At 42.8% G+C, this 26,758-nt stretch overlaps 1 protein-coding gene and 1 long non-coding RNA gene across 3 annotated transcripts in view; one reads left to right on the forward strand and one right to left on the reverse strand.

Annotated features, from left to right (window-relative positions):
- VOPP1 (VOPP1 WW domain binding protein) overlaps window positions 1-26,758 on the forward strand; it is a 111,263-nt gene that overhangs the window by 35,831 nt on the left and 48,674 nt on the right. Inside the window, exon 2 of the mRNA XM_058725513.1 lies at window positions 16,103-16,161. Within this exon, the coding sequence (XP_058581496.1) occupies window positions 16,103-16,161 (59 nt within the window). The remainder of the gene's footprint in view (window positions 1-16,102; window positions 16,162-26,758) is intronic.
- On the reverse strand, window positions 17,144-26,096 carry LOC131509620 (uncharacterized). Of its 2 annotated transcripts, none has more exons than XR_009260610.1 (3): window positions 25,893-26,096; window positions 25,394-25,483; window positions 17,144-17,719 (listed from the first exon to the last, which is right to left on the reverse strand). It is a non-coding gene; the product is annotated as an uncharacterized LOC131509620 (long non-coding RNA). The 2 variants fall into 2 exon arrangements; XR_009260611.1 differs by having other exon boundaries at window positions 25,390-25,483.

The raw sequence follows: 26,758 nt of genomic DNA on the forward strand, positions 1-26,758 counted from the left end.
TACTGGCCTCTTGTTTTCATTAGCTTAGTTTATTTCACATGTTTGGCTGAGCTCCCAAGGGGTCCAACAGCTCTACAGAACTCCTCAACAAAAATTTCCAGAGTTAAATATCAGATTGTATCTGTCGGTCCCACTTGCCCTCTGGGGAGATTCTCCTGGAAGTCTCCACTCCTCTATGCCAATCACTACTGTTCTCCTTGGGAAGACCCAACGGAAAATTTTCATCACATTCCAATATCAGAAAGACTGTCTCTTCTCTGAAAATTTTTTTCCCATCCGATGGATCCTGCAGTGTTGTAGCTGATCATGTTTCTGTCTGTGTAGACAGAGGCCGTCTCCTCTCCCCACGCTGACCTGAACTGACAACACCATGCCATTTTGTGTACTTATCTTATTCTAGTTTCATATTTTCCTCTCCTGCTTTCCCTTTCACTCAGCTGTTACGTTTTTTAAAATGTATTTTAGAACTCAACACAAATTCATACATGCAAGTCTTTCTTCTATTTTTTAATATTTAGAATATTGTTCATGTCCTAACAGAAACCCCATACCCATTAGCAGTCACTCCCCGTTCTGCCCTTCCCCTCACCCAGCCCTAAGCAACACTAATCTGCTTTCTGCTTCCTAAATTTACTCATTCTGCACATGTTATATAAATTGAATCATAAACATGTGGTCGTCTTTGATTGGCTTCTTCCCTGTTACAGCACGTATCAGTAGGTTGTTCCTGTACAGTTGAGTTGATTCCACTTTTGGCTATTATGAGCAATGCTTCTACAAATATTTGTGTACACGTTTTTATGTGGACATATAATTTCTCTTGAGTGTATACCTAGGAACGAAATTGCTGAGTCTTATGGTAATTCTGTTTAGCCTTCTCAGGAACATTCCAACATTTTTTTTTTTTTGTAAATAGCTGTACTATTTTATATTCTCACCAGCAGTGTATGAGGGTTCTCATTTCTCACATCCTTGCCAACCCTTGTTATTATCTGTCTTCTTTATCATAGCCATCCCAGTGAGGGTGGGGTATCTCACTATGGTTTTCACTTACTTTTCCCTGATGACTCATGAAGTTGAGTATCTTTTCATGTGCTTCTTGGCCATTTGTATATCTTCTTTGGAGAAATGTCTATTCAAATCCTTTCCCTACTTAAAAAAATAATATCTTTATTGACATATAATTCACCTACATATCATTCACCTATTTAAAGTATACAATTTAGTGGTTTTTGATATTCACAGAGTTGTGCAAGTATCACTACAATCAGTTTAAGAACATTTTCATCACCACCCCCCAAACCAAAAAAAAAATCCTGTAGTCATTAGGAGTCTTTCCTTTGTGTGTTTTTTAAAAAAAATTTATTAAAATGTTTTTAATGTTTATTTATTTTTCAGAGATAGAGCATGAGTGGGGAACGGGCAGAGAGAGGGAGACACAGAATCTGAAGCAGGCTCCAGGCTCTGAGCTGTCGGCACAGAGCCGGATGCAGGGCTGGAAGTCAGAAACTGCAAGATCATGACCTGAGCTGAAGTTGGACCCTTAACCCACTGAGCCACCCAGGCGCCCCTCTTTTTTTTTTTTTTAACCTCCGCTTCAGATAGGCAGCAGGTAGAACACAGAATAAAGGTAATCCTTGAGGCTGACAGAAGCAAAGTGATGCTGATGGTTGCTCCTGAACAGTCCAGTGGTCTAGCCAGTCATCACCTCAGACACGTGGTCATTCCCCTCCTGCTCCGGGTGGGCTGAGGCAGCGTGAAGACGCAGAATGTCATCGGCAAACAATTCTGGGCCAAACACAAGGACAGAATGAAGGTTCATTTACTTTATGAGCTTCATAGAAATTTATTGGGTAGCCCGGGAATTTAGCCAACTCTTATACCATTACTGCTGTATGAAAATGGATCCTAAATTTTAAATCACCTATTTGGAAATAGACTTTTGAAATATGATCTGTTTCTAAATTAGGATGTACCTGTGTTAATTCATTAGTGTTCTTTTTTTTTTTTTTTTAATTTTTTTTTTTTTTCAACGTTTTTTTTAATTTAGTTTTTGGGACAGAGAGAGACAGAGCATGAACGGGGGAGGGGCAGAGAGAGAGGGAGACACAGAATCGGAAACAGGCTCCAGGCTCCGAGCCATCAGCCCAGAGCCCGACGCGGGGCTCGAACTCACGGACCGTGAGATCGTGACCTGGCTGAAGTCGGACGCTTAACCGACTGCGCCACCCAGGCGCCCCTCATTAGTGTTCTTTTCAGTAGCTTTCCCATCACATGGGGGACTGTGTGTGTGCAGTTATGTGTGATATGTGTATATGTATGTGTGTGATACGTGTATGTGTGTGTATAATCATGCTTATCCATTTATCCTAGCTATTGTCCATTTAGTTGGCTCCGCAACCATTTATTGAGCCTGCCAATGGCTACTGTTGTCCCCAGACCATGGCAGGAAGGCAGAATACCTTGGGACCTCTGTCCTTCAAAACTTCACAGTCTGTTGGGGGAGAGCATGAACTCCACACAGGCAGGGTCTGCTGTAAGCACTGGTTCTCAGCCAAGAGGAAGGGGCTGATTATTCAGATGTGAATTACTCAGAGCCTCTGTTTCTCTTCCTTTTGGCCTCACACTTGGCCATTTCACAGCTCATTAGTTTTGTTTTAAGGACAAGTAGAGAGAGAGGAATAGGGAGAAACTGAATTCACTTTGTTTGAAGCGTTGTGGTAAAGGAGTAAATACCAATTGAACGGTCATTCTTAAATTACCTGGGGATTTCATCTATGTTGATCTTGATTTCTATTTTATTTTATTTTATTTTATTTTATTTTATTTTATTATTTTTAAGTTTATGTATTTACTTAGAGAGCACGCAAGCTGGGGAGGGGCAGAAAGAGGGAGAGAGAGAATCCCAAGCAGGCTCCACACTGCCAGTGTGGAGCCCGATGTGGAGCTTAAACTCACGAACTGTGAGATCATGTCCTGAGCTGAAATCTAGAGTTGGGTGCTGAACGGACGGAGCCACCCAGGAACTCCTCTTACTTTCTATTTTTATAGATAGTTGATTTTAATGGTTTCAATTTTTTGAGCAAAATTAATGCATGTATATGGTTAAAAAAGGTATGAAGCAGAATGTGAGGCCTTCTCTTCACCCTATTACCTCCCAACCCTAGACCTTCTCTGCAGAGGGAGTTATCTTTAGTTTCTCTTGTAGCCCTATGAATTTTTATTTTCTAATTTGTATACTCAGATACTTTGTTAAAAGTACACGGATCATATTATACATGCTGTTCTGCAATTCGTTTCTTCTTTTTTTCTTAAGAGATATTTCTTAGAGATATTTCTATATCAACGTGTATAAACCCACTGCATTCCCCTTAAAATTAAAGAGTGCTCCTCAATGATCGTGACTTGTTTAATCAGCTCCTTTTGAAGGACATTTAGGTACTTTCTAGCTTTTTGCTGTTACACACAGTGCCCCGTGAAACTCTTGGACGAGTGTCTGTCTCATGCTCTTTTTTTTTTTTTTAAATTTTTTTTTAACGTTTATTTTTTTTTGAGACAGAGAGAGACAGAGCATGAACGGGGGAGGGTCAGAGAGAGGGAGACACAGAATCTGAAACAGGCTCCAGGCTCCGAGCTGTCAGCACAGAGCCCGACGCGGGGCTCGAACTCACGGACCGTGAGATCATGACCTGAGCTGAAGTTGGACGCTTAACCCACTGAGCCACCCAGGCGCCCCTGTCTCATGCTCTTTTGCAGGCTTGCATTGACAGGTTATTACATTTGTCATTAAACCATGCAAGGTCATAGTTTACAGTGGTTCTCAGCTTGGCTGTGGAATTGGATTTGGATTGTAGTGTGAGTGATCGTATGTGGTTTGGGTGCAGCCTCGTAGGAAAAGCTTATACTCAAATTTTGAGAAAATACTTGAGGATTAGGTTAGAGAAGGACCGAAATATATTGTCCATTTCAGAGTGTTGAACTTACTCTTTGCATCTTTACATTACTTTGGAGGCTGGATGGATGGAGACTAAATTTTTCTTGGGCTTGGAGGTGGATGGGAGGACCAGGGTAGCGGGGTTTAAGAAGATACTTCCAAGTGGGAGACAGGTCGCTATGCAAAGTGCAGACTGCACAAGAGATAGCATTTGTGAATAGCTCATACCCATTCTGGTTTGTAGAAATAGACTTTTCCACGGTTCACGTTCTAGAAGCACTTGTACAGTAAGAGAATCCTGGGAGACACAATCCCTAGGTTAGCAGTGAAAGTTCTTCACTGCATCAGCTGGAGAAGAGAGGTGTCTCGAAGTCCAGGAGGTCTGAGGGCAGCTGACGGGGAAGGGGATGTGACAGAGTTAGGCTGGAGCTGGACGTCCCGCTGTATGTTCTGCCAGGCTCACCGTGAGCTGCAGTTTCCCAGGTGGGGCCCTCTCGGCCTCCTCACTGGCTTGTGGAGAGGAGCTAAGGAGAGCAGTGAAGGATGTGGGCAGATTACTGCCCTGATGGATCCAAGCCTCCACCCAGCACTTGGCATAGCTTTTCGCCCATTGTTGGTGAGTGGATTTTGGGAGAGTGAATTTCTGTGGGGGGTTTGAGGATTGGATTTTCGTTTAAGCACCCTATACATGCCACATAATGTACATGTGGTAGCATTAGGGAAGCAAGCCTGAGTTACACTGATAGGTGCCTGCCTTTGTGTTTAGGAGAATAAGAGATACTGAGCCCCAGGTAACACTGAACTACTGAACCACTGTAATTACAAAGGAGAAGCCCAGGACGTGTAAATGGTAGAGTCAGACTGTTTTGGGGATGGCCCGCAGAGTCCCTTCTGCAGAAAGCCTGCAGACTGCCCTTCTGCATTCAGACTTAGGAAGAAATTCATCTTTTTTTCTTAATTTTTTTTTTTTTTTTGAGAGAGAGAGACAGAGTGCAAGTGGGGGAGGGGCAGAGAGAGGGAGACAGAATCCAAAGCAGACTCCAGGCTCCAAGCCGCCAGCCAGCCCAGCTGAAGTCGGACACTCAACTGACTGAGCCACCCAGGCGCCCAGGAAGAAATTCATCTTTAAGTGGAGACCTGATGGAGAGTAGCAGTTAGCTGATGTTGGGGTGGGTGCTAGGGAGTCATTGTGGGCCTGCACTGGTCAATTGTGAAGACCCAGGGAACTGTTAACAGTATGCACCTTTCTGGGGACAAAGGTGCTTGGCATGAGAGGAGGCATATGTCGTACCACCTTCTGAATGTGGATGATCCCAACATTGTTCAGCCTCTCGTTGTGTTTAGCCAAATCTCAGCTCTTTTTAAGAGCTTCCTCCTTACAGTCCAAATCCAGACTTAGAGCAATCTATATGTCAGCAGATAATCCAACGCACTTCCCCTCTAAAATATAAGCCAAATAGGGAGGCTAGTACACAGCCCAACTTAGGAAGTCCTTATTTACTTTTTGGCATTTTGCTCTTGAAGTGCTGTGCTTATGAATCTTTGCAGGCATTTCTGTCGACAACAGAGAAGAAGTTGGTATTTTCTCACCAGTCTGGTGGTTAGCTTTTGGATCTGTTGGCAAACAAAGATTTAGTTCCGACGTAATGTAACAGTAAATGTCTGTTATCCGTTTGGGCGGCGCTGTGGGATGTAGTCACTTCCTGTGATATATATCATACAAGCAGGGTGCACCAGCGATAGATCAGGTGGTTGCTGAGCTGATCTGCTGACTTTTTCATAAGGTCGTTCTTGTACTCTGCAGGCACATTGTTGAAAGGGGTGACTTCCCTGGATTAGGCCCTTGGGGCCCTTGGGGAGAGTATCTAAAGGCTTCATGTCTATTCAGTGCTTCCTTTTTTAGCCTTTGGCCCATAACAAAGGTTGATTATTAATTTGTTGCCGGCAAGTAACAGTAGCTCTACTATTTCCACCTGTTATCACTGCTTTCAGATCATTCTAATGAAATCTCCCAGTCATCCGTTTTTGAATGAATGATGTTTGGTGGCATTTGCAAAATTTGTCACATAAACTTTTTTGGTTGGCACCTGTGAATTCACTTTGTGCTGTTCTGTGCTATAAAGTTGCAGCTCTGAGTGTTTTTAGCAGCTAAGAACACTTTCTGAGCGGAAAAGAGATTGGTTTGCCTGCAGGTAGGCTTTGGGCTCCTTTGGTTTGGGATTGTCTGCAGCAGGTTGGCCAAGTCTTGGCAAAGCTGCTAAGCACCCTTGTCTTTTTTGCTCTTGGAGATGCAGTAAATGATAGTGCTGAGAGCGGAGGGGTGCTCCAAGGTATGATTTCTAGTAAGGTTTATTTTGGGAGGATGGAATGAGGTCTTTCATGCGGTTTGAGGCATCATTTTCGTTTCTCCTAGGCAATGAGATGATGCCTAAAATAAATCTCATTCTGGCTCCCTGGGGGAGACGCGACAGACAGAGCAAAGAATGGGATTATGAATTATCGTGACACAGGAAAGTGCGACATCTGTCCACTGTCAGAGAAAACACACAGATTTTAGAAACCCACCGGCTTTATTTAGACCACAACTCTCCGCTTGTTTCCTGTGTTGCCTTGGCCGAGTTAATTCACCTCTCAGAGACCTTCATTTACTCGCTTCTAAGTACCTCTACTGCCTAACTCTCAGGGCTGTTATGCTGTTAAGTGAGGTTTTACCTGCAGAGTACCTGGAGGATAAGAGGCATTGCGTCAATGGCAGCTACTATTTTCACCTTAGAATTGAGCTAGCGTGAAGAGATGCTCTGCCTCATTAGTCGCTAGGGAAATTCCAGTTAAAACCACAGCGGGATACCAGTACAGTGTCAGAGGGCTGAGATCAGAAATAGTAGTCACGTTGGTGAGGATGTGGAGAAACTGGAGCCCTCACACTGCACGCAGGAATGTAAGATAGTGCAGCTGCTTTGGAAGACAGTGTGGAGATTCTTTAAGAAATTAAACATTGAGTCACCATATAGCCCAGCAATTCCCCTCCTAAGTATCTACCCAGGAAATGAAGACATATGTCCGCACGAAGATCTTCATGCGAACGTTCATAGCAGGCTTGTTCATAATAGCCCGAACAAGGAAACAACACAGATAAATAGATAAACAAAGTGTGGTGTGTCCATTCGATGGAATAGTATTCGGCACTAAAAATGAGTGAGCTGCTGACAGCAACAAACACAGATGGACAGAATCCAGACATAAAAGACTGTAAGTTTTATCGTTTCATGTAACTAACTGAACCTTGTAGAAAAGGCAAGAGAAAGCTAAAAGGCTGATCAGCGTTGCCCGGGGCTGGGGCAGGAGCCAGAACTGACTGCAAAAGGACAAGAGAGAACATTCTGGGGTGATGGAAAGGTTCTAAAACCGGATTGTGCTATTGAATGCACAAAGTATAAAAATTTCTAAAATCTCACCAAACTGTGCATTGAAAATGGGTGACTTTTATGTTTGCAGTACTGTGATTTATATTAAGAAATACATACTTGGTTTTCATCCCAGTAAAGGTGTCTGTTGTTATATTAATACTTGACGTTTGGGAGGCACCTAAGCATGGGGGTCTGGTTGCCCACAGAACCAACCATGTGGTTAAAGGGTTGGAACTTTCATTCCCTCCTCTGATCCTCAGCGAGGGGAGAGAGGTTGGAGGCTAAATGATTTGCTAATGGCCAATGATTTAATCAATAATGCGTATGTGATGAAGACTCCATAAAACCCCGAAAGGACTGGGTTCAGAGAACTTGAGGTGGGTGGACACATAGAGATTTGAGGGAGAGCGATGCATTTAGAGAGGGCGTAGAAGCTTCATACCCCTTCCTTTTATCTTGTCCTATGCATCTTGTCCATCTGGCTGTTCCTGAGTTCTATCTTTTTATACTAAACCAGTGATCTAGTGAGTCAGGTGTTTCTCCGACTTCTATGGGCCATCATAGCAGATTAATGGAACCTCAGGAGGGGGTCGTGGGAACCTCTGATCCAGAGCCGGTAGATCAGAAGCCTAAGTGACAACTGGTGCTTGAAGGGGGTCAGGGCACTCTTGCAGGACTGAGCCCTTAACCTGTGGGATCTAATGCTATCTCCTGGTACATAGGGTCAGAGCTGAGCTACTATTGTAGGACACCCAGGTGGTCACCAAATTACCGGGTGGTGTGGGGAAAACCCCCACACATCTGGTATCAGAAGTGACGTGAGTATGGTAGTCGTGTGAGAATAATGAAGAAACACAGGAGGGTAGGTTTTCCAAATGGCATATGAATTAAACCTCATATTGAGCTAGAACCTGGATCACATGACTGTCTCATAAATTATACTTTATGTTGATAATTGTTTTAAAAAATAGCATGGTCATGCAGCCTGGATGGTTCAGTCAGTTAAGCATCCTACTCTTGGTTTCAGCTCAGGTTATGATCTCACGGTTCATGAGTTTGAGCCCTGCATCAGGCTCTGTGCTGACCGTGTGGAGCCTGCTTAGGATTCTCTCTTTCTCTTCCCTGCTCTCTCTCTCTCTCTCTCTCTCTCAAAATAAATACATAAACTTAAAAAAAAAGCATGTTTCTCAGAACTCTCATGTTCAAATGGCACGAGTAGGAATGCCTGTGTACCCAAGTGTTGTGAGTCTTCCAGCGGATCCCACCTTTTACGCTAATTTAGGACTCATGTGCCACCTGCATCTTGCTACAACAGCTTCTGATAATATTGTTACAAGAATTTCAGGCTCAGTTAGAGGGAGATTTGCAAAGCAGCCCAAAGGAAATCGCACTTCCCAAAATACACTATAGAGTTAGGCTCATATTGTCCTGTTTTTCCTATAAACACAGATTTGTTTTTACATTGTTAAAATTATGTAATGTATTTTAAAATGACTGCATAAAATGAGAATTTTTTTCATGATGTTAAACTTCTTAGAAATACAGTTTTAATTGCTGTTTCAGGACACTCTTTCTAGCCTTGTATATTATTTTTCACAAACTTTGTTCATCTCTTACATGTTATTTAATTTATGGTAGGGTGATGTTCACTTTTGTTAGCCAATTATATTTCCTCATTTTAAATATCTCTTTATGTCTACTCTGCACTTCTTTATTGGACAGTAAGTGATCTGCTTTTTCAAGTACAATTTAACAAATTTAAAAACAAAATGTTCCATACGGAAAGCTTAGAAATTTGATTACCAAGATGAACAATGGAAAAAAAATCATCTCTAATGCCACCAGAAAGGTAATTTATTGTCATTATTTTGGCATATATCTTTACATATTGTTTTCTCTGTCCTATGATGTGCAGCAAGTGTATGCTGTCCTAGATATGCTCTTTTATTGGCTTTATTTTTTCTCAGCAAAATGCTCCCATACAATTGTATATTTTTCTGGTATCTGATAGTATATGCCTACTAATATATCTTTTGGATGTGTTATAATTTTGTTAACCAAACGTACATTTCAAAGGGTTTTTTGATATATGTTGAAAATTGTCGTGTGAGACATTATATTCCCAACACTATTATGTGATATGTCTTTACCCTCTTGTCCTCATCAGTAGTTGATACTGTTTTTTTTTTATTAAACAATTTGGTAGCTAAAACCACATCATTATAATTTATACTTATTTGATTACTAATGAATTTTGTCTCAGAAAATAGCTTTATTGACCGTTTTTGTTTCTTCTTTGAAGAATTTCCATATCTATTACTTTTATTTATTTTTCCTATTGGAATTTTTATCTTTTATTATGTAAGCTTTTTATTTAAAGATACTAAGTTTATTATATTTTCATACCTTATTGTTTGCCTTTTAATTTTGGTTATTGATTAATTTTCATTTCCTGGATATGAGGATTTTTACCTACTTGAATTAAGGACCTTGACTGAGTTCCCCTACCATTCCTTCATGAAAAACTAAGGCAGATAAAGCTAACAAGGAAGCTTTCTTCAGAATAAGTTATGAGAGTCCACAGAATTTTCCAAGGGATATGTAGCTGGGCCTAATTTGTGTCTTATAGTCTACCTGTCCTCAGAATCTTCAAGATAGTAATAGACAGTATTCTATATCTAATAGTTATTTGCTGGCTGATTGGTTTCTTCTGTAAGACATCAGACGATCTTTTATTTTTGTTATTTAAAGAATTTCTCTGCTTTCTTTCCTTTAATAAATGTTACTTGTGAGAAGCCTCATACTTTTGTTAAAAAAAAAAAAAATCAAGGTTCCTTGGAGGCAAGATGTTCCTAAAAAAGAGAATATCCATAAGCCCAAGGATTAAGTAATTAGCACTTAGGAAGTTGATTAAAATGCCAGTACAAGAATTTGAGGCATGCTGACTCCTATTTATTGTTTGAAATTCAGAGACCTTGATATAATTAGCTGTTACTCCCTCCATAAATTCTTGCTCTGACTTCTACAAGGCCTCCTGCTGCCCTCTCTCTCTCTGTCCCTGGTCCTGAGCATCAGCCCTGCCAGCATCCAAGAGGCTCTCTTTGTTCAGAGTCTGTGCTGAGTGTAAATGCCCACTCTAATTGGGCTGGAACAGAATGCAGCCTACATCCGGTGGTGTGTGTTTCAAGTTCAGCTTTTGACGAATGTGAAAGGAGCACCGAGGTGCAGCCGGGCATCTTTCCCCTTTGACAGAGAGTCCTCAAACTGATTTTCCCAGGGCCTTCCCACCATGTTGAAGAAAGTTGAGGACTTACTGGTCCAGGACAGACTGGTGAAATAAGTTTAAAAAAAAAAAAATCCTTGCTTTCCAGGTGTCAGTGGGATCAGTTCTGTTAGTGAAGCACTACTTTTCCAGTTGGCTATTCATTTAAAGATCCAACTCCATCCCTCTTTGAGCAAAAGGAGAAAGGGTGGGATTTAGATAAAATCCAGTGTTCTGAATCCTTTAGGCACTGAGTCCTCACTCCTGTGTGTCCCAAAGTCACAAGCAGCTTCATTCTGTCAGAGTCGACTGTGTGCTGTTGTGGTGCAACACTTCTGTTAAGTTGGAGTAGGAGAAAGTTGTACCATTTTATTAAACGGTGGCATCTGGGACCTCCTATTTTCAGCACAGATAGATTCAGAATAATTTATGTCAGTGTGAGGATTGCTGTTGGGGATTAGCAAAGGATATGTTCTTTGGGCTTAGTTAGATCCTGGCTAAATATGGATGACTATATTTAGGAGGGCTCAACTACATTTATAGACATCCTAGTCCTTGAATAATAAAGCACTGGGGTTCTTCCCTGACTGCAGATGTCTTACAAACCTTTCCAGTTTAAACCTTAGATTACCCTTCGCTTGCTCCTTATGGTAGATGTTTTCTCACAATCCTGCATATTCTGCTTTGTGAATGTTGCTATTATTTATGATATCTTTGAAAAAGAGATGGCTATGCTTATTACTTTCATTATACACACGGGAGGAGTATTTATGAGTGCATTGAGGGCCTACCGTTTGCCCAGAACCTGGTAGAGAACCCTGGCTGTTGAAGATGCCCAGTCGGTAGCAGAGAGCAGCTGACATGACCTCTCCTAACAAATATAGTTTCTTTTTCAGTAGACGGTCAATCCCTAAGAAGCCATGATAGTACCTTTGTAGAATGAGTAGGCCTACGTTTTGGGTGGACAGTGGTTTTTTTCCCCTAGTTTATATAGTTAAAACTTGTTTTAGGGCGGGGTTTGTTTGCTTTAGAGAGATTTTGGAAAACTAGTGTGCAAATGTCAGATATTACATACTTAGAATCTTTGTTCTCATAAGGTTTGAAAGCGTTGCTTCTACTTGGATGATAGATGATCATAGTAAAGTGAGTCATGTGTTGCAGAGACGTAGGAAAGCTTGTTTCAGGGCACACATTTAGAGATGGAATTCCTGGCTGGGTGTGAGATTCAGTGGTCTATACGCTGATCTGGTCAGGCATTTTGATGCATTCAATCTCAGTGACTTCATAAAGCCATCTTATAAATTCAGCAGGGAAGACAGACGATCCTGTTTTAGAAATAAGACAGCTGAGGTGCAGACTGACTGACACCATGGCTGATAAGTGGCAGTCAGCTTGAGAACCCAACTATGTTCTGATTCATCTTTCTTTGGTGGGATGAATACACCCTTAACCCTTGATGTGGGTGTGTTTTCCTAGTGGACCCTAGCACAAATGCCTTCCTTCTGCCTCTCCCCATACCACCCATCCATTTGCTCACAAAGTCACTTCTGAGAGCCCACCACTGTTGGGAATGATCTGGAAACCCTCCTTACTCATCCCTCACAACTTCCCATTTGGCCACATGTCCAGAGCTCCAGCTGTCTGGGTCTGCCCTGAATCCTGGTGCTTATGCTAGATTTCAGGTTTGGAATTGATAGGCGAATCATGGTTTTGTTGGTAGACTTTCATTCGGCGGAACTGGCTCTCAACCCTGGGTGGTTTCTAGCAGAGATCTTCCTTTCCGCCTCTGGCCCTACAGTACCTGATCTTCAGTCCTACCATGAAGCTCTTGGATTGGTGTGCAAGCTGACTTTGACACCTGGGATTCAGTTAACAAGCATTTAGTGAAGGAAAGACTCGATGATGAAAATTCCCAGAACTTCTTAGTCCTCATTCAGTGTTTTCAGCTGACTCATGAAATATGTCATTCTGTGTTCTTCCAATTATCCAGCTGTAAAAAGGAATAATACCCCATTCTAACTTAGGGAAGTATTAGCTGTGTGTATTATTGTATAATATTTCTTATACAAGAAAGCTGTTGTAAAAGTCCAGCTACCAAAAATAATGAAGAAGTTAGCTGGATGTTTGCAAATGTCAAAAGCTTAAACTAGCTTCAAGTAGCGGTAAATGAAACTATGTTTTAATGGTAGATAGCTCAGCTTCAAAAGTGTTTATCTCTTCTGCTTCAGGAAATGTGGCCACAAATTGTTTTGTTTGGTAAAGATTATTTTTATTTATTTTGAGAGGGGTGGAGAGAGAAAGAGAGAGAGAGAGAGAGAGAGAGAGAGAGAGAGAGAAAATGAGAGAGAGAGAATGAATGTGCACAAGCAAGGGAGGGCAGAAAGAGAGAGAGAGAGAATCCCAAGCAGGCCCCACACTGTCAGCACAGAGCCCAACACGGGACTCAATTTCAGGAACTGTGAGATGATGACGTGTGCTGAAATCAAGAGTCGGTTGCTTAACCGACTGAGCCACCCAGGTGCCCCCACAGTAACATTTTCTGAAGAGAATCTTTTCTAAAGGAACAAATGGAGGTTGATACTTTTCAAAATAAGTTTTATTTGACTAGCTTAATGAAAAATGGTAAAAAGGTGATTAGCAAATAACTGTGAACAAAAGTAATGACCAAGGAGGCCCCAGTGAGGTTACTGAAGATCTCAGCAAAAACACCAGAAATAACATTTTGAGATCAGAGGGAGAATGGGATGGAAATAGTGTCCTACCATCTGAGGGCATTGGGAGGGTGTGAAGAGCAGTGTGTTCTCCTCACAAGTTTCTTGTGAAGCTCTTCTAACTTCCCAGCTGTTTGCTGTGTCTGCTTCCTTCCGGCAAAAAGTGATGTGTGCGTGCAGTGCCATGATAGTCCTTAGTCGATTTTTGTGGTCTGAGAAGAGTAGATTCTTTACAAATTCCTTTTAACTTTATTTTTCTCAACATGAAAGAATTTTACATGATTCCAAAGTCAAACTGTGAATAAAAAAGTATACACAGAGAAATGTGTCATCACTCTCTCTCCCATCTCCTAACGCAGCCCCCATGGGGTAAGCGTTCTCATTAGTTTTTACTATACCTTTCCTGTAATTCGTTTAGTAAGAAATTAACCAAATGTAGAATTTTCCTTTTCCGTAACAAGGAGCATAGTGGATGCACACTTTTGCCCATTGTCTTTTGAGTAACACTGCATCTTAGAAATCATTTCATACTGTTTCTGAGAGACCTCGGAACAAGAGACCTCTTGTTGGCCACGTTGTGTAGATTTCTTGTTGTGTATTTAAGCAGGCTGCTGTGAGTATCTGTGTCATTTCCAAGATTTTGCTATTAGAAATAATGCCATGATCAATAAACCTTTGCATATTATGTTTCATATTTGTGGAGAGATAGTCAGTGGTTAAAGAGAAATACATTCATCATTTCCCAGACACTGCTAGATTTCCTTCCCAATCGTCATGTCTGATAGTGCCTGGGAGTTGTTCTGTATTAACAGTTTGGTGCTTTTCAATACCCTGTCGTAGTTCTGATGTTCACACATACCGCCATAGATCCCATACACACATCTGTGCATGTCACATGCCCCACCACACGGGCAGCTGAGTGTCGAGGGCAGAGAGAGCCTCCTTTCAGAGTTTGTCAGGCTGTTAGTGACAGATCTGGGAGCAGGATCCTGATGTCTTGGTCTGGATCTCTCTCTGCCACCTTGTAGTCATAGGGCAGTATGGGGAGAGGTGAGTGTCAAGTTCTAAGAAAGTGTGCCTGTCTCCAATAGTGATGGAGAATAAAGAAGGAACATTTAACATGCCACCTGGAAGAACGACCTGGTTGCTCAGCTTATAATAGAGGACTCTAGTGAAATAAATTGTAATTTAGGGCAGACACTTGAAATTTCTCTTTCTTGCCAAAATAAATTAATTTCTTTAGCTGTCTGAATTTCCTTTTCTAAACTGGACAGGAACTAACAGAGTCTAAATTAAACTCATTTTCCATTCATACAGCTGGGTCACTTTGGGCTGCCCGAGTGTGCTTCTGGGTGTCCTAAAGCACATTTAAACCACCCCCCCACCCCCAGTGTTTCATGCTGTTTTCATAACCCATCTGATTTAGCCAGTGTAACACATAATATTTGCTTTCGCCTCTCCACTCTAGAGTCAGGGTCTGTTTCTGAAACGTCTTGATAGCTATTCGTGAAGACTGTGGCGGGAAGGCATCGCCATACACCTGCTAGCACTGGGCAAGGCAGAGGGCAGATGGCGGGGGTCAGGCTGGGGAGTTGGGTGAGACAGCCCCTGCCTTGCCCAAAGAAAGCTTTGTTTTCGTGACGCCTTTCCCTGTGTTCCCACTGGTAGCTTTGCACTACTATTTGGGAGGTATTGTTTATACATAGGGTCCAATGAACTGGATCATGAATGGAGGAAGTTGTGAATTAAAAAAAAATGGTAGAACAAGCAGAAGAATTTTAGAAATATCTTGTTTAGGTCCAGGACAGTGTTTCTGCTTGGAGCTCTCACTGAGCACTTGGTGCCGTCGGCTTGCTCTCATTTGTTGGAGGCGTGTGAGGCAGTCTGTCCACCAGGGCAGCATTTGCACCTGCTGTGCCCCCCATAACGTCAAGTGTGACACTTCCTTGGAAAGCACTCGGGAGGCTTTTAGTGTCTTTCCTCATCACCCTCCCTGTTTCTCATCCCTGGGAATGAGGGCAGGGGGCAGTACTGATGCTGGCAAGTGAATCCTGCTTTACACATTCTGCCAGATGTAGATCCCCATGGGAGGAGCCATGATTTGAATATGCCTTTTGGAATATTCTGAAATACAAAGATCTGGAAAGGTCAGAACTGTGGGAAATAGCTTTCAAACACGAAAGTTGGGGGGAAATGGAAATAATTGTAATATTTTATTTTTAGCATATTTTAGATATTTGGAGTATCATAATATGTGAATTTTTAAATTTTGTTAACTTTATTTATTTATTTTGAGAGAGACAGACAGTGAAGGGGGGAGCAAAGAGAGAGAGGGAGAGAGAGACTCTCAAGCAGGCTCTGTGCTGATGTGGGGCTTGAAACCACAAAACCGTGAGATCATGACCTGAGCCAAAACCAGGAGTTGGGCACTTAACCAACTGAGCCACCCAGGTGCCCCCGTACTGTGTGAGTTTTTAAAAACAGATTGTCTTTAGTTTACTTTTCAATGAATTGGTCATGCCCATGTATGTAGGGAAATAGAAAGCTAGAAAAATGACAGGCAAATAGATGTTTTCCTATGTTTTCTTCTTCCCTTTTAAGAAATTTAAAGAAATAAAAAGTCATTGTGGAGGGTGGATCTCCCTCTGATGCATGGTCTCCCCCAACCCTCTGCTTTCTACACTTCAAGATGTATCAACTTACCTTTCCTTGTGTCTTTTTGTCCAGTCGTCTTAACAATATGCAGATGACTTTCTACTGACAAAGGTTTTCTTCCTTCTATTTTCAGTGTACAGAGGCCAAAAAACATTGCTGGTATTTTGAAGGACTCTATCCAACATATTATATGTAAGTATTTGTATTTTTCTGTTGGTTTGATCTTGTGGTCACATCTTTCTCTGGGAATTATTTCTTTAATAGGTAAGAGGACAGCTTATAGGATGGGGAACAGTCAGTTTGGGGAGGTCTTCACCCTTGGTTTCACATGCCTCTGCTCATGATTGTGCAGGTGACTTCCCTAAGGACATTCGGCCTGCTCCAACCATTTACTTTGAAGACAGCATGAAATACCATGTGCTTTGTTCTGTGATGCATGTGGGCTCATACACAATTGGACAAGAGGGGCAAGGTGTCTGAGCAGGGCCAGAGTCATGTTGGTTTAGACAAATTTTCCGAGGTAAAGGGAGCAGTGGGAGTAGAATTTTGAACTTGAGCTGGATAGGGAAAAAGTCCTTAGCTCAGCTGCTGGACTATGTGTGCGTGTACGTGTGTGTGTGTTTGTGTGTGTGTGTGTGTGTGTGTGTGTGTGTGTTGACAATGAATACAAAGATCACCTGGCCTGTCCCCCCCTCCCCCCGCCCCAGACAGGTACAGTCAGCCTTTCATGGCTCTTGGCTTCAAGCAGGATATGTTTCTTCCTATGCCCTGGGTGCCTGCTGGTGTTATTCTAATTAAAGCATTGTTGTCTTTTACCCTGTTGTTTTTAAGGGTTTTTTTACATGTCTGCTGAGTTAGCCACGTACTATGCTGAGCTACCTGCCTACATGGTCAGACTAACTCTCAATGTTATCAGTTATTATTTTTATTGTATTTTGCAGTTCCATAGGTTTTGAGAGGAATGCCCCAAACCATTTTTTCCCCAAACTCTGTTATTTTTGGTATTGAATTTTATAAAACATGATAATTTTCAGTAACCTATGTAATCATAGCAGAAACACTATATATTTTAGTGTATAGGGAGATTGGACAGGAAATAATAATAATAGCAAAGAGTGTTATTTGTTAATCGTCCAATAGGTACCTTTTTATTACCTGCCATTTTGGGGTGAGTTTCTGATCTTGAAGAGACAAATACAGGAGGAGGAAGGTTGCCCACCTGTGAATGGGGACATGTTGACAAGCAGGAGTCCTCAATGCCCAACGTTGCAGGGCTTCTGGCAGAAAGTCTCTGCAGCTGCAAAAAGACAAAGCCCACTTGGAAAAATCAAGCAGCAGCCTAAGGACTTTAATTAGAGTTGTCAGCTTGAATAAAAATGGTTATGGGATGGCATGGAGGTAAAATATTTAGATTCTTAGAACAGTGGATATTCCTTGGGAAGCCCAGTTCCTTGATTCTGCTCCGTATGCAAGATATGGGACGTCTTCCTATGTGTTCTTCCTTGAAAACGAATCTTTCTCAAAGTGTTCCGTAGATCAGCTGAGGAGCCATTTCTCGTTTTTTTACAGGTTGGGAGTTGGAGGTCGTTGCCGTTCTTGTATTTACTTGTTTGTTTGTTCCTTTATTCATTTCCTTATTCACTCCATATTTGGAAGGTGTTTTGTACTGACAGAGAATACAGAGATAAGCCTTGTTCTTGTCTTTAGTGCGGTGGGTCTGCTGGTTTAGATCCTCTCATGTGTGGGGGCTCTAAAAATTGGAAAGTAAAGTCACTCAATTATTAGAACACTGAGGCTCAATATAAAACATAGTAATAGTAACACTGAGAATTTACTATAGCCTAGACATTGTCCTCTACTCTTTCCATAAATTAATGTCACTTAATCCCACAGCCACTTGAAAACTCCAGCCATACCCACTAGTCTTGCCTGTGATCTCTGTTCCCACTGCCTTCATGTGAATCCATACCTGCGTTAATGCTCTTCTGAACCATTGCATATACTTTCTTTTTTAGCCAGCTTTAGTGAGATATAATTGACATATAACATGGTATAAACGTAAGGGGTACAACGTGATTTGATATACTTACATATTGCAAAATGATTACCACCATAGCTTTCGTGAACACCTCCGTTATGTCCCATAATCGCTATTTCTTTTTCGTGGTGAGAACACTTAAATTGACTCTCTTAGCAACTTTCAAGCATATAATGTAGTATTGTTAACTATAATCACTGTGCTGTTCATGACATCCCCAGAACTTATTCATATGATGACTGGAAATTTTTACTCTTTGACTCATACCTCATTTCCCCCACCCCCAGACTCTGGCAGCCACCATTCTACTCTCTTGTGATGAATTTGGCTTTCTGGATTCCACAAATAAGAGATCATATGCTATTTGTCTTTCTCTGACTTATTTCACTTACCATAATGCCCTCAAGGTACATCCATGTTGTTGAAAATGGCAGAACTTCCCTCTTTCTTTGGGGTGAGCTATATTTCACTTTATGTATACACTGCATCTTCTTTATGTATTAATCTGTTGATGGTCATTTAGATTGCTTCTAGATCTTAGCTATTGTGAATAATGCTGCAGTGAACATGGGAGTGCAGATGCCTCTTCGAGATCCTGTTTCATTTCCTTTGCATACTTAACCAGAAGTAGGATTCCTGGATCATGTGTTGTAATTTTATTTTTAATTTTCTGAGGATTCTCCATACTGTTTTCCATAATGGCTGGACCCATGTCTAATCCCAGCAATGCACAGGGTTCTGTGTCCTCACTGACACTTGTTGTCTCTTATCTTTTTGCTGGTAGCCATTTTAACAGGTGTGAGGTGATACCTGTGTATGGTTTTGATTTGCATTTCCTTGATGATGAGTAACGTTGAGCACCTTTTCATGTACTTGTTGGCCATTTGTTTATCTTCTTTGGGAAACTGTTCATTTCTGCCCGTTTTTATTTTATTTTATTTTAATTTTATTTTATTTAGTTAATGTTTGTTTATTTTTGAGAGCGAGAGAGACAGAGCGTGAACAGGGGAGGGGCAGAGAGAGAGAGAGGGAGACACAGAATCCGAAGCAGGCTCCAGGCTCTAAGCTGTCAGCACAGAGCACGACACGGGGCTCAAACCCATGAATCATGAGGTCATGACCTGAGCCGAAGTTGGACTCTTAACCAGCTGAACCACTCAGACGCCCCTGCCTGTTTTTAATAGGATTATTATTATTGTTATTTTCCCCCATTGAGTTATACAAGTTCCTTGTATATTTTGGACATTCACCCCTCATCTGATAAGTGGTTTACACATATTTTCTCCCATTCCATAGATTGCCTTTCATTTTGTTGATTGTTTCTTTTACTGTGTATAGCTTTTTAGTTTGATGCGGTATAGAGCCCTTTTACTGATGTTTGCTTTTGTTGTTTGTGCTTTTGGTGTCATATCCAAAAAAATCTTTGTCAAGACCAGTGTCGAGGTGGTTCTTCCCTATATTTTCTTTTAGGATTTTTGGCATATCAGGTGTTATAAGTGTTTGATCCATTCCAAGTTAATTTTTGTGAGTGGTGTGAGACAGAGGTCTGGTTTTATTGTCTTGTATGCATTTTTCTAGTTTTCCCAGCACTATTTGTTGAAGAGACTGTTCTTTCCCCATTGAGTGTTGGCCCCCTTGTTGAATGTTCACTGATGATATATGGAAGGGTTTATGTCTGGGCTCTCTATTCTGTTCTGTTGGTCAATGTATGTATTTTTATGCTCATACCATTTTAGGATTTGTTTTTTCTATTTCTGGGGAAAATGCCCTTGGAATTTTGATAGGGATTGCATTGAATATGTAGATAGATTTCTATCTTTTTTCAGTCTCTTCTCTCATCAAGGTCTCACGTCTTTCTAAATTACTGAGATTTTCTTTCACTTCCCTGCCTAAAAACATCAGGAACAAAGCCCAAATTCTTAGCCACCTTTAAACTATAGCTTTCTAAGATATTGCCTGGTTTTATCTCCTTTATTAAGAGTCCCGGGGCACCTGGGTGGCTCAGTCAGTTAAGCGTCCCACTTCGGCTCAGGTCATGATCTCACGGTCCGTGAGTTCGAGCCCCGCGTCAGGCTCTGTGCTGGCAGCTCAGAGCCTGGAGCCTGTTTCAGATTCTGTGTCTCCCTCTCTCTCTGACCCTCCCCCGTTCATGCTCTGTCTCTCTCTGTCTCAAAAATAAAATAAACATTAAAAAAAAATTAAAAAAAAAAAAGAGTCCCATGTGGGCAAGGACCAGGAGTTTTGAATATTTGAACAACCAGTGCCTAAGATAGTGCCTGGCACACAGCAGACACCCCCAAATGTTGAGTGGGTGCATTTCCTTCCAGTCCCCACCATCAGGCCAGCACTGACTTCTGCAAGCCAGTTCTCTGGCTGGCAGGCTCTTCGCTGTCTGGAAAGCCTTCCTTCAGAATTCCTTCCTTCTTCCTCATTTTGGCTCTGATATAAAATCTTTGAGAGTCTTCACACAGTCTTGTGTGCCCTGTGAGTGCTCCCAGGATGGGCCACAACCTGTACATTTATTTAACCCCACTGGTTGCCACAGTGCATGATACTGGCTGTTTACTTTAATCTTGGCACAGTTTATTTCCTGCCTGTTGATTCTCCTGTTTTTATTTCCCCTGTTGTGGCACCTTTTCCTTAATCATAGATTTTAAGTGCTCCAGGGTCCAGAAGATCAGGGTGCAAATATTTGTTCTATAACTTTCTTTTAAATTGAGGTGAAATTCACATAGCAAAATGAACCATTTTGAAGTGAACAATTCAGCAGCATGTAGTATATTCACAATATTGTGAAGTCACTGCCTTTCTCCAGATCCACACATTACAGTCACTCCACTATTATATAGTGGCCCTTTGACCTTCTCAGTTAGCTTCTTCTTGAAATGCGGACATGAGTGTTGACCTGGCTGTATAGCATGGGCCTGTGTATGGTCAGCACTGAAATCATACACAAATATATACACACCCAAGGCCAGCTTGCATCTCCTCTGTGTGTGTATACAAGGATGTTTCTTCTACCAACTGAGCTTGCCACTTCATTGCACCAGCAAGGTATTTGACACAGGTAAGATTTCTTCCCTACTTTCCATCAAGTTGGGGTGATGGTGCATTTTTATCCAAGAGGAGTGAGGAGAAGTGGCTTGGATAAATTCTACTCCATCCACGTTTATGCTGCTTAAGGATAGATTTGCTACAGGCCAGATGCTAGGCACAGAAAGAGCACAACCCCAATTAGAAGCACTTGGGCCTATGGGAGACATGGGGAGCACGGTGTTCCCCAGAGCCAACTGGATCCATCATGGTTTCCATGGTGTTGGCACAGATGGTGGTGCAGGTTAAGGTGGCTTATGGCCAGCTTGAGCTCGCCTTCACAGGGAGCCTGAATGTCAAGAGCCAACATCCAGGCTGTGCCGTGCGGTCTCTCCACTGGATAACCAGACCTGCCTCTCGTTTAGTGTGCAAGGTACGGCTCGAGGGGCTGAGATGGCTGCATTCCGTTCATTCCATCCACAGACATGTGTGGAGCGTCTGCCAGCATGTCTGTTGCTGGGATACAGCGGTGTAGGGCCGGGATGGTGCCTGTGCCCCAGGGAGCCGCAGTATAATCATGCGTGGCTGAGCAGTTCTTTTTGAAGCACCTTTAATATTCATTCTAAAACCCATGAATTGTAACAGATCTCACTTAAAAAAATACATTCCTGGTATCTTCTACCTTTCATTTCTTCTGGGTAGAGTGCTTTGTATGAAATTCTTCAAAGTACATAATTCCTTGACGATATGTAGACTCAAGATGGCGTCCTCTTATTCTGTGACAGGACTTTTTCCCCTGCAGAAAATATATTCCAAACAACACCTCTGTTTTGTGCTTACAATTTATCATGGACTGCATTAGGGAGAGGACATTTAGTTTGCGAACTTGTTTTAGAGATTTTACTTTTGCATTTGAAATCTGATTGTGTTTATCTCACCAGAAATCCTATATGGCATCCCTACTTTCCCTGCCTCTCTGTGTGCTTCCGAATTTTATTCCAGCACTACAGTTACCAAGCTAACAGAGGCTATTTTTTTAAGTTAATTAGGTTTCCACTGTAGCTACCTAGACATACATCTGTCTCTCTCTGCCTCTCCCTTCAGTCAGTTTTTTAGTTTCTTGCACTGGTGTTTTTCTTAGTGCCTGTTGAGCCAGAAGTCTGCATACATAAACGTACAAACAAAACATTACCCTTGTTTTTGAAGAACAAGTCCCTTGGAAATCCGAACAGAGAAGCCACGCGTTTCAGACTTCCTATTTTTTTTTCTTTCCCCCTGCACTTCACTCTACTACCTTTCTTTCTTGTCTACAGGCTGCCCTTCCAAAAGCCTTTAATTAAAATGTGCCTCTTCTCCTACTTTGGTTCAGGGCTTCCTTGTGGGTCCTCCTGGCAACAGGAGCTATTTTGAGCCACTCAAAATAGCTGGGTGGTCATGTGGACTCACCAAATCCAGTTCCTTTGCTTTCAGTCTCCACTTGAATTGTTCTTCTGTCGGGGGCTTGCTCACACAACGCTCCCCCCACCCCCACCCTCCCGCTTTGTCTACACAGCGTAAAACACCATCAGAGCTGCAGGAGGCACGAGGTGGGAAGATAAGGGAAGGTCCTTGCCAAAAAGCATGTCCCGGGGTAGAGGCAGGCACAGGGCCACACACATCCAAAGGAGCACTCTTGTCCTCCCTATTTGTTTAGGGTCCAGAAAGTATGCAGTCAGAGGTGGCATTTGTCACCGAAGAGTCTAAATGCAGTGTCACATTCTGGAGCTTGCTTTGATGCCCAGGTAGTGGTAGGAGGCACTGAATTCCTTGTCAGGTGCCTGGGAGCTGGTGTCCTGTCTCAGGTAGTGTACCCTCTGCTCCTGAGGGTGTGGAAGGACAGTCATGCGGCACAGGAGAGCTAGTTCTGGGCCCTCCTGCTCTCACCAGCTGAGCAACCTGGCCGATCCCTTGGCTTTAGGCCTTCTTTCTCCCATTAGAAAGTAGCTGTGGTAATGGTAGCTACCACATTCAGTTGCAGTCAGGGTTGACACTGCTGTGCATGTTCATAATGTGTGTATCATCACTGATATGGCTTGGGGAGGGTCGGGGTCTGTGTCCATAGATGACATCATGGGATCCCTGACTTCATATACAAGGATTGCTGCCCCAGAGGGACAGGAAGACTGGATGAGCTTGTCTCACTGTGAGACATGCTCTTGGTGACTCTCGGAAGGGCCCTTCCCAGCCTGGGTCCCATATCCAGAGGTTGGCACAGGGTGCCCTTGGTGCTGGATTGAATAGCATCATGGCCATAACCAGCCCCTTCCTGGGCAGTTGCGGGGGAGGACCTCGCAGATCAGGAGCAGTGTCTCTCCTCTGTTCAAGCTCTTTCTGCTGAGATTTGCAGTCTGAGGCTTGTCCCGGAGACACTCTTGTCCTCAGTCGCCATCCATGGACGGACATGTATCTTCAAAACCAGAGGTGGGAGACAGCTTGCAAAGCAGAAGTAAGTGCAACATGTTCCATGGGCATGTAGATGGGCAGGTTTCCTAGGGTGGGGCCAGGGACCTCAGGGCCTCCTCCAAAGTGGACAGTGGTATACGAGCCTCGCATGGAAGGCTGGCAGTGCCTTACAGCCCCAGCTCACTGTACAATGGTCACCAGGATCCACGCATATTTCCATGTCTTCTTCAGACCAAGACAGAGTAGAGCGTGTCCCTGTGTTTTCCCACACTGTAGCCGACACAGGGTCCTCTACAATGTCAGGGGAATTGTGAGGGAATTAATGACAATACAAGGACTGAAAATAACAATAGCTGACATATACTGAGCGCTTACTATGTGCAGTGACCTTTCTGAGCTTGGCATATGTGTGATCGCCTTCAGAAAGCTTTTGATAGTGGCCTCTCTTCCTTTATCTCTGTTTCAGCTGAGGGATGTGTATCCTTCTCTGGTCCTTTGCTACCGTGTTCCATCATCAGACTTACTGTTGCCAAAGTAAAACATTGGTTGTCTCCTTCCTCCCTAACCTGGGAATCTTTTGAGGGTATGAGTTCTGTCTTGATGATTTCCATATCTCTGTGCTAACACAGGGCCTGACACAGAAGGTGTTTGGGGCACATTTAGTAACTGAAACAAATGGTAGGGGGTGGAGAAGGCAAGAGTGAATAACCATCAGTCTTTGGTGATGGAAAATGTTTTAGGGACTGGAAGACAAGACCTTCTCTAGTCCTACTCTGCCATTAGGTTGCAGTGTTATTGTGGGCAAATCTGACTTTCCTGAGTCCCAGTTTCCTATGCTAGGTAATCTCGAAGGTCTCATCCTGCTTATTCTATGACACCTACTTATTCTATGGCTGTCTGTGCAGAGTAATTTACAGCATAGAGAATAAAAGGTGAATGACCGAGGAGGCTTATGTATTGTAGCAGAAACAGCATACCAATGTGGGATGGATTTCAGCTCAATAAGGGTCCACCCTTCCTGCCAAAGACAAAACAGCCACTTAATATTTTCTTTCAAAGCAACGAGTCATTTTTCTTCTGCAGGTCTTAGTATTGACACAACAGTAGGAAAAAGAGGTTAATCACACAGTCAGCCAGCGGGATGGATCTAGGCGCCTGTGACCACTTACTGTTTCAGATTCTGAGGTTCCTAAGATATCTTCCTAGGAGGTGCTGAGCTGGAGCTTTGCGACAGTCATCTGTGTGAATGCTTATTCAGACAATGACCTTTTTTTTCATATGATTTTAAACAGGCCAGAGGAAGCTGGTCATTTACATGTGCATGTTTCCTGGTCTTTATGAATAGAAATGAATCTAGTAATCCCTTCTAGAAAATTGAGGGTAGGTTAAAAGTGAGTTGGGTAATCTTCACTAGACAACAATGATTTTGAAGCAAGATAACCTAGTGGCCCTCTGGATAGCTGGCAAGTGGGAAAGGTTTGACCCAAAGGTGGTCCTTGATTTATCTGTATTTTCATAGAATACTAAGAAAACCTCAAGACCATACTATCCAGTTTTACAAATGAAATAACTAGCAACAGGAGAGGTTAAACCATTAACCTGGGTTTATGGCTTCTTTAGGGACCTTTTGCCAAGTGGTCACATCTGTGGCTGGAACAGAGGTGTAGAGTATTTGAATTCTAGATGTTTCTTTTACTCACTTAGTTTAGTTTAGTTTATTTAAGTTTATTTATTTATTTATTCTGAGAGAGACAGAGAGAGTGATCGGGGGAGGGGCAGAGAGACAGAGGGAGACAGAGTCCCAAGCAGGCTCCACACCTGTCGGGCTCACGAACCTCAAGATCATGACCTGAGCCGAAACCACGAGCCGGATGCTTAATTGGCTGAGCCACCCAGGCGCCGCTTACTCACTGATTTTCGTTGTGGGTTCAGATCAAAGAGAATCTGGGGAAATTTCTCAGAAGTCACCTCCACTGAGACTCGAGGGAATCCACACCGCACCTAGCTCAAAGGAGAAAAGGAAAGGGAACAGTGTTTTGGTCAAATACATGGAAAGTGTTTTGGTCAAATACAAAAGATAGAATACATGAAAGAGAATTAATGAGTACATCACCAGGGTCATGCATTAATTCCTCTAACATGTATCGAGTCCCTGCTATTTCCACACCACTACTAAAGGGGCTGGAGAGTGAGTGGGAGGGACCATGGGACATAAAGATGAGGGAGCCAGGACCTGCCATCCCAGAATTCATGGTCCATAGCTTATCCAGCAGCAGCACGTGCCCAGCACTGGGGAGCACTGGGTAGAGGTCATTCTTTCCAGTACTGCTCTTCCCTTGTGACCAGGCCTTTTCAGGCCCTGTTCCCAAGTCTCCCATTGGAGTGTCGAAACTTCTTTTAAAGTACTCACATTACCCTGGTTTATTGTGTCTCTCTAGGTTTATTTCTCTGCTGTCAGTAATTAATGGTCTGAGTGCATGAAGTGTTATTTGCAGATGTCACATCTATATCCTAGAAACAGGATGTGGAGAGCCAGAACCAGGCCAGGCGGGGCCACCTTAAGCTGCCTGCTAGACTTTTAGGTGCCAAGGTCGTTTCCAGGAGCACTGAGACATTCCAGGGCCACCTCCGATCATTACTAGGCACTGGCGTGCACCACCCTCCCTATTGTGTTGTCAGACCCTGAGCCTGATGGAGTTTCCTCTCTGTGAGGTCAGCTGGACTCCATGTGCCCTGCTCTCCCAGAAGCATTGGGAACTTGAGGGATGTGCAGAGTGGAAAGAAGTGTGGGGTGAGGGAGCAGGCGTGCCTCCTTCACCATGAAGTCCTCACCCGCCCCTTGCTGTTCTGCCATGATGAGGCAGCTGAACACAGCCTTTACTTAGCAGCCTTGGGAGGGGGAGGTGTCTGGTCTAGTCTGGGGACAGATACTCTAAAGAAGAATTTTTCTTCTTCCTCAGTTCTTATTGTTGGGCTTAGCAAGGAAGATTCTTGGTGGAAGTTGGCATTTTCTTGTCCTCAGAACAGGGAGAAAGATTTCCCTGATTATTCACCCTTCACATCTCTAGACTCCTGCTGTGGTCTGAATGTTTGTGTTACCCCAAAATTCATATGTTGAATCCTAAGCCCCCAAGGTGATGGTACTAGGAAGTCAAGCTTTTGGGAGGTGGTTAGGTCATGAAGGCTGAGCCCTCAGAATTCTTTTTATAAAAGAGGCTCTGAAGAGATCCCTTGTTCCTTCCACCGTTGAGGGAAGACACAACAAGGAGGCACCAG

The sequence above is a fragment of the Neofelis nebulosa genome, chromosome 4 (assembly GCF_028018385.1).
Source record: "Neofelis nebulosa isolate mNeoNeb1 chromosome 4, mNeoNeb1.pri, whole genome shotgun sequence".
Taxonomy (NCBI): Eukaryota; Metazoa; Chordata; class Mammalia; order Carnivora; family Felidae; genus Neofelis; species Neofelis nebulosa.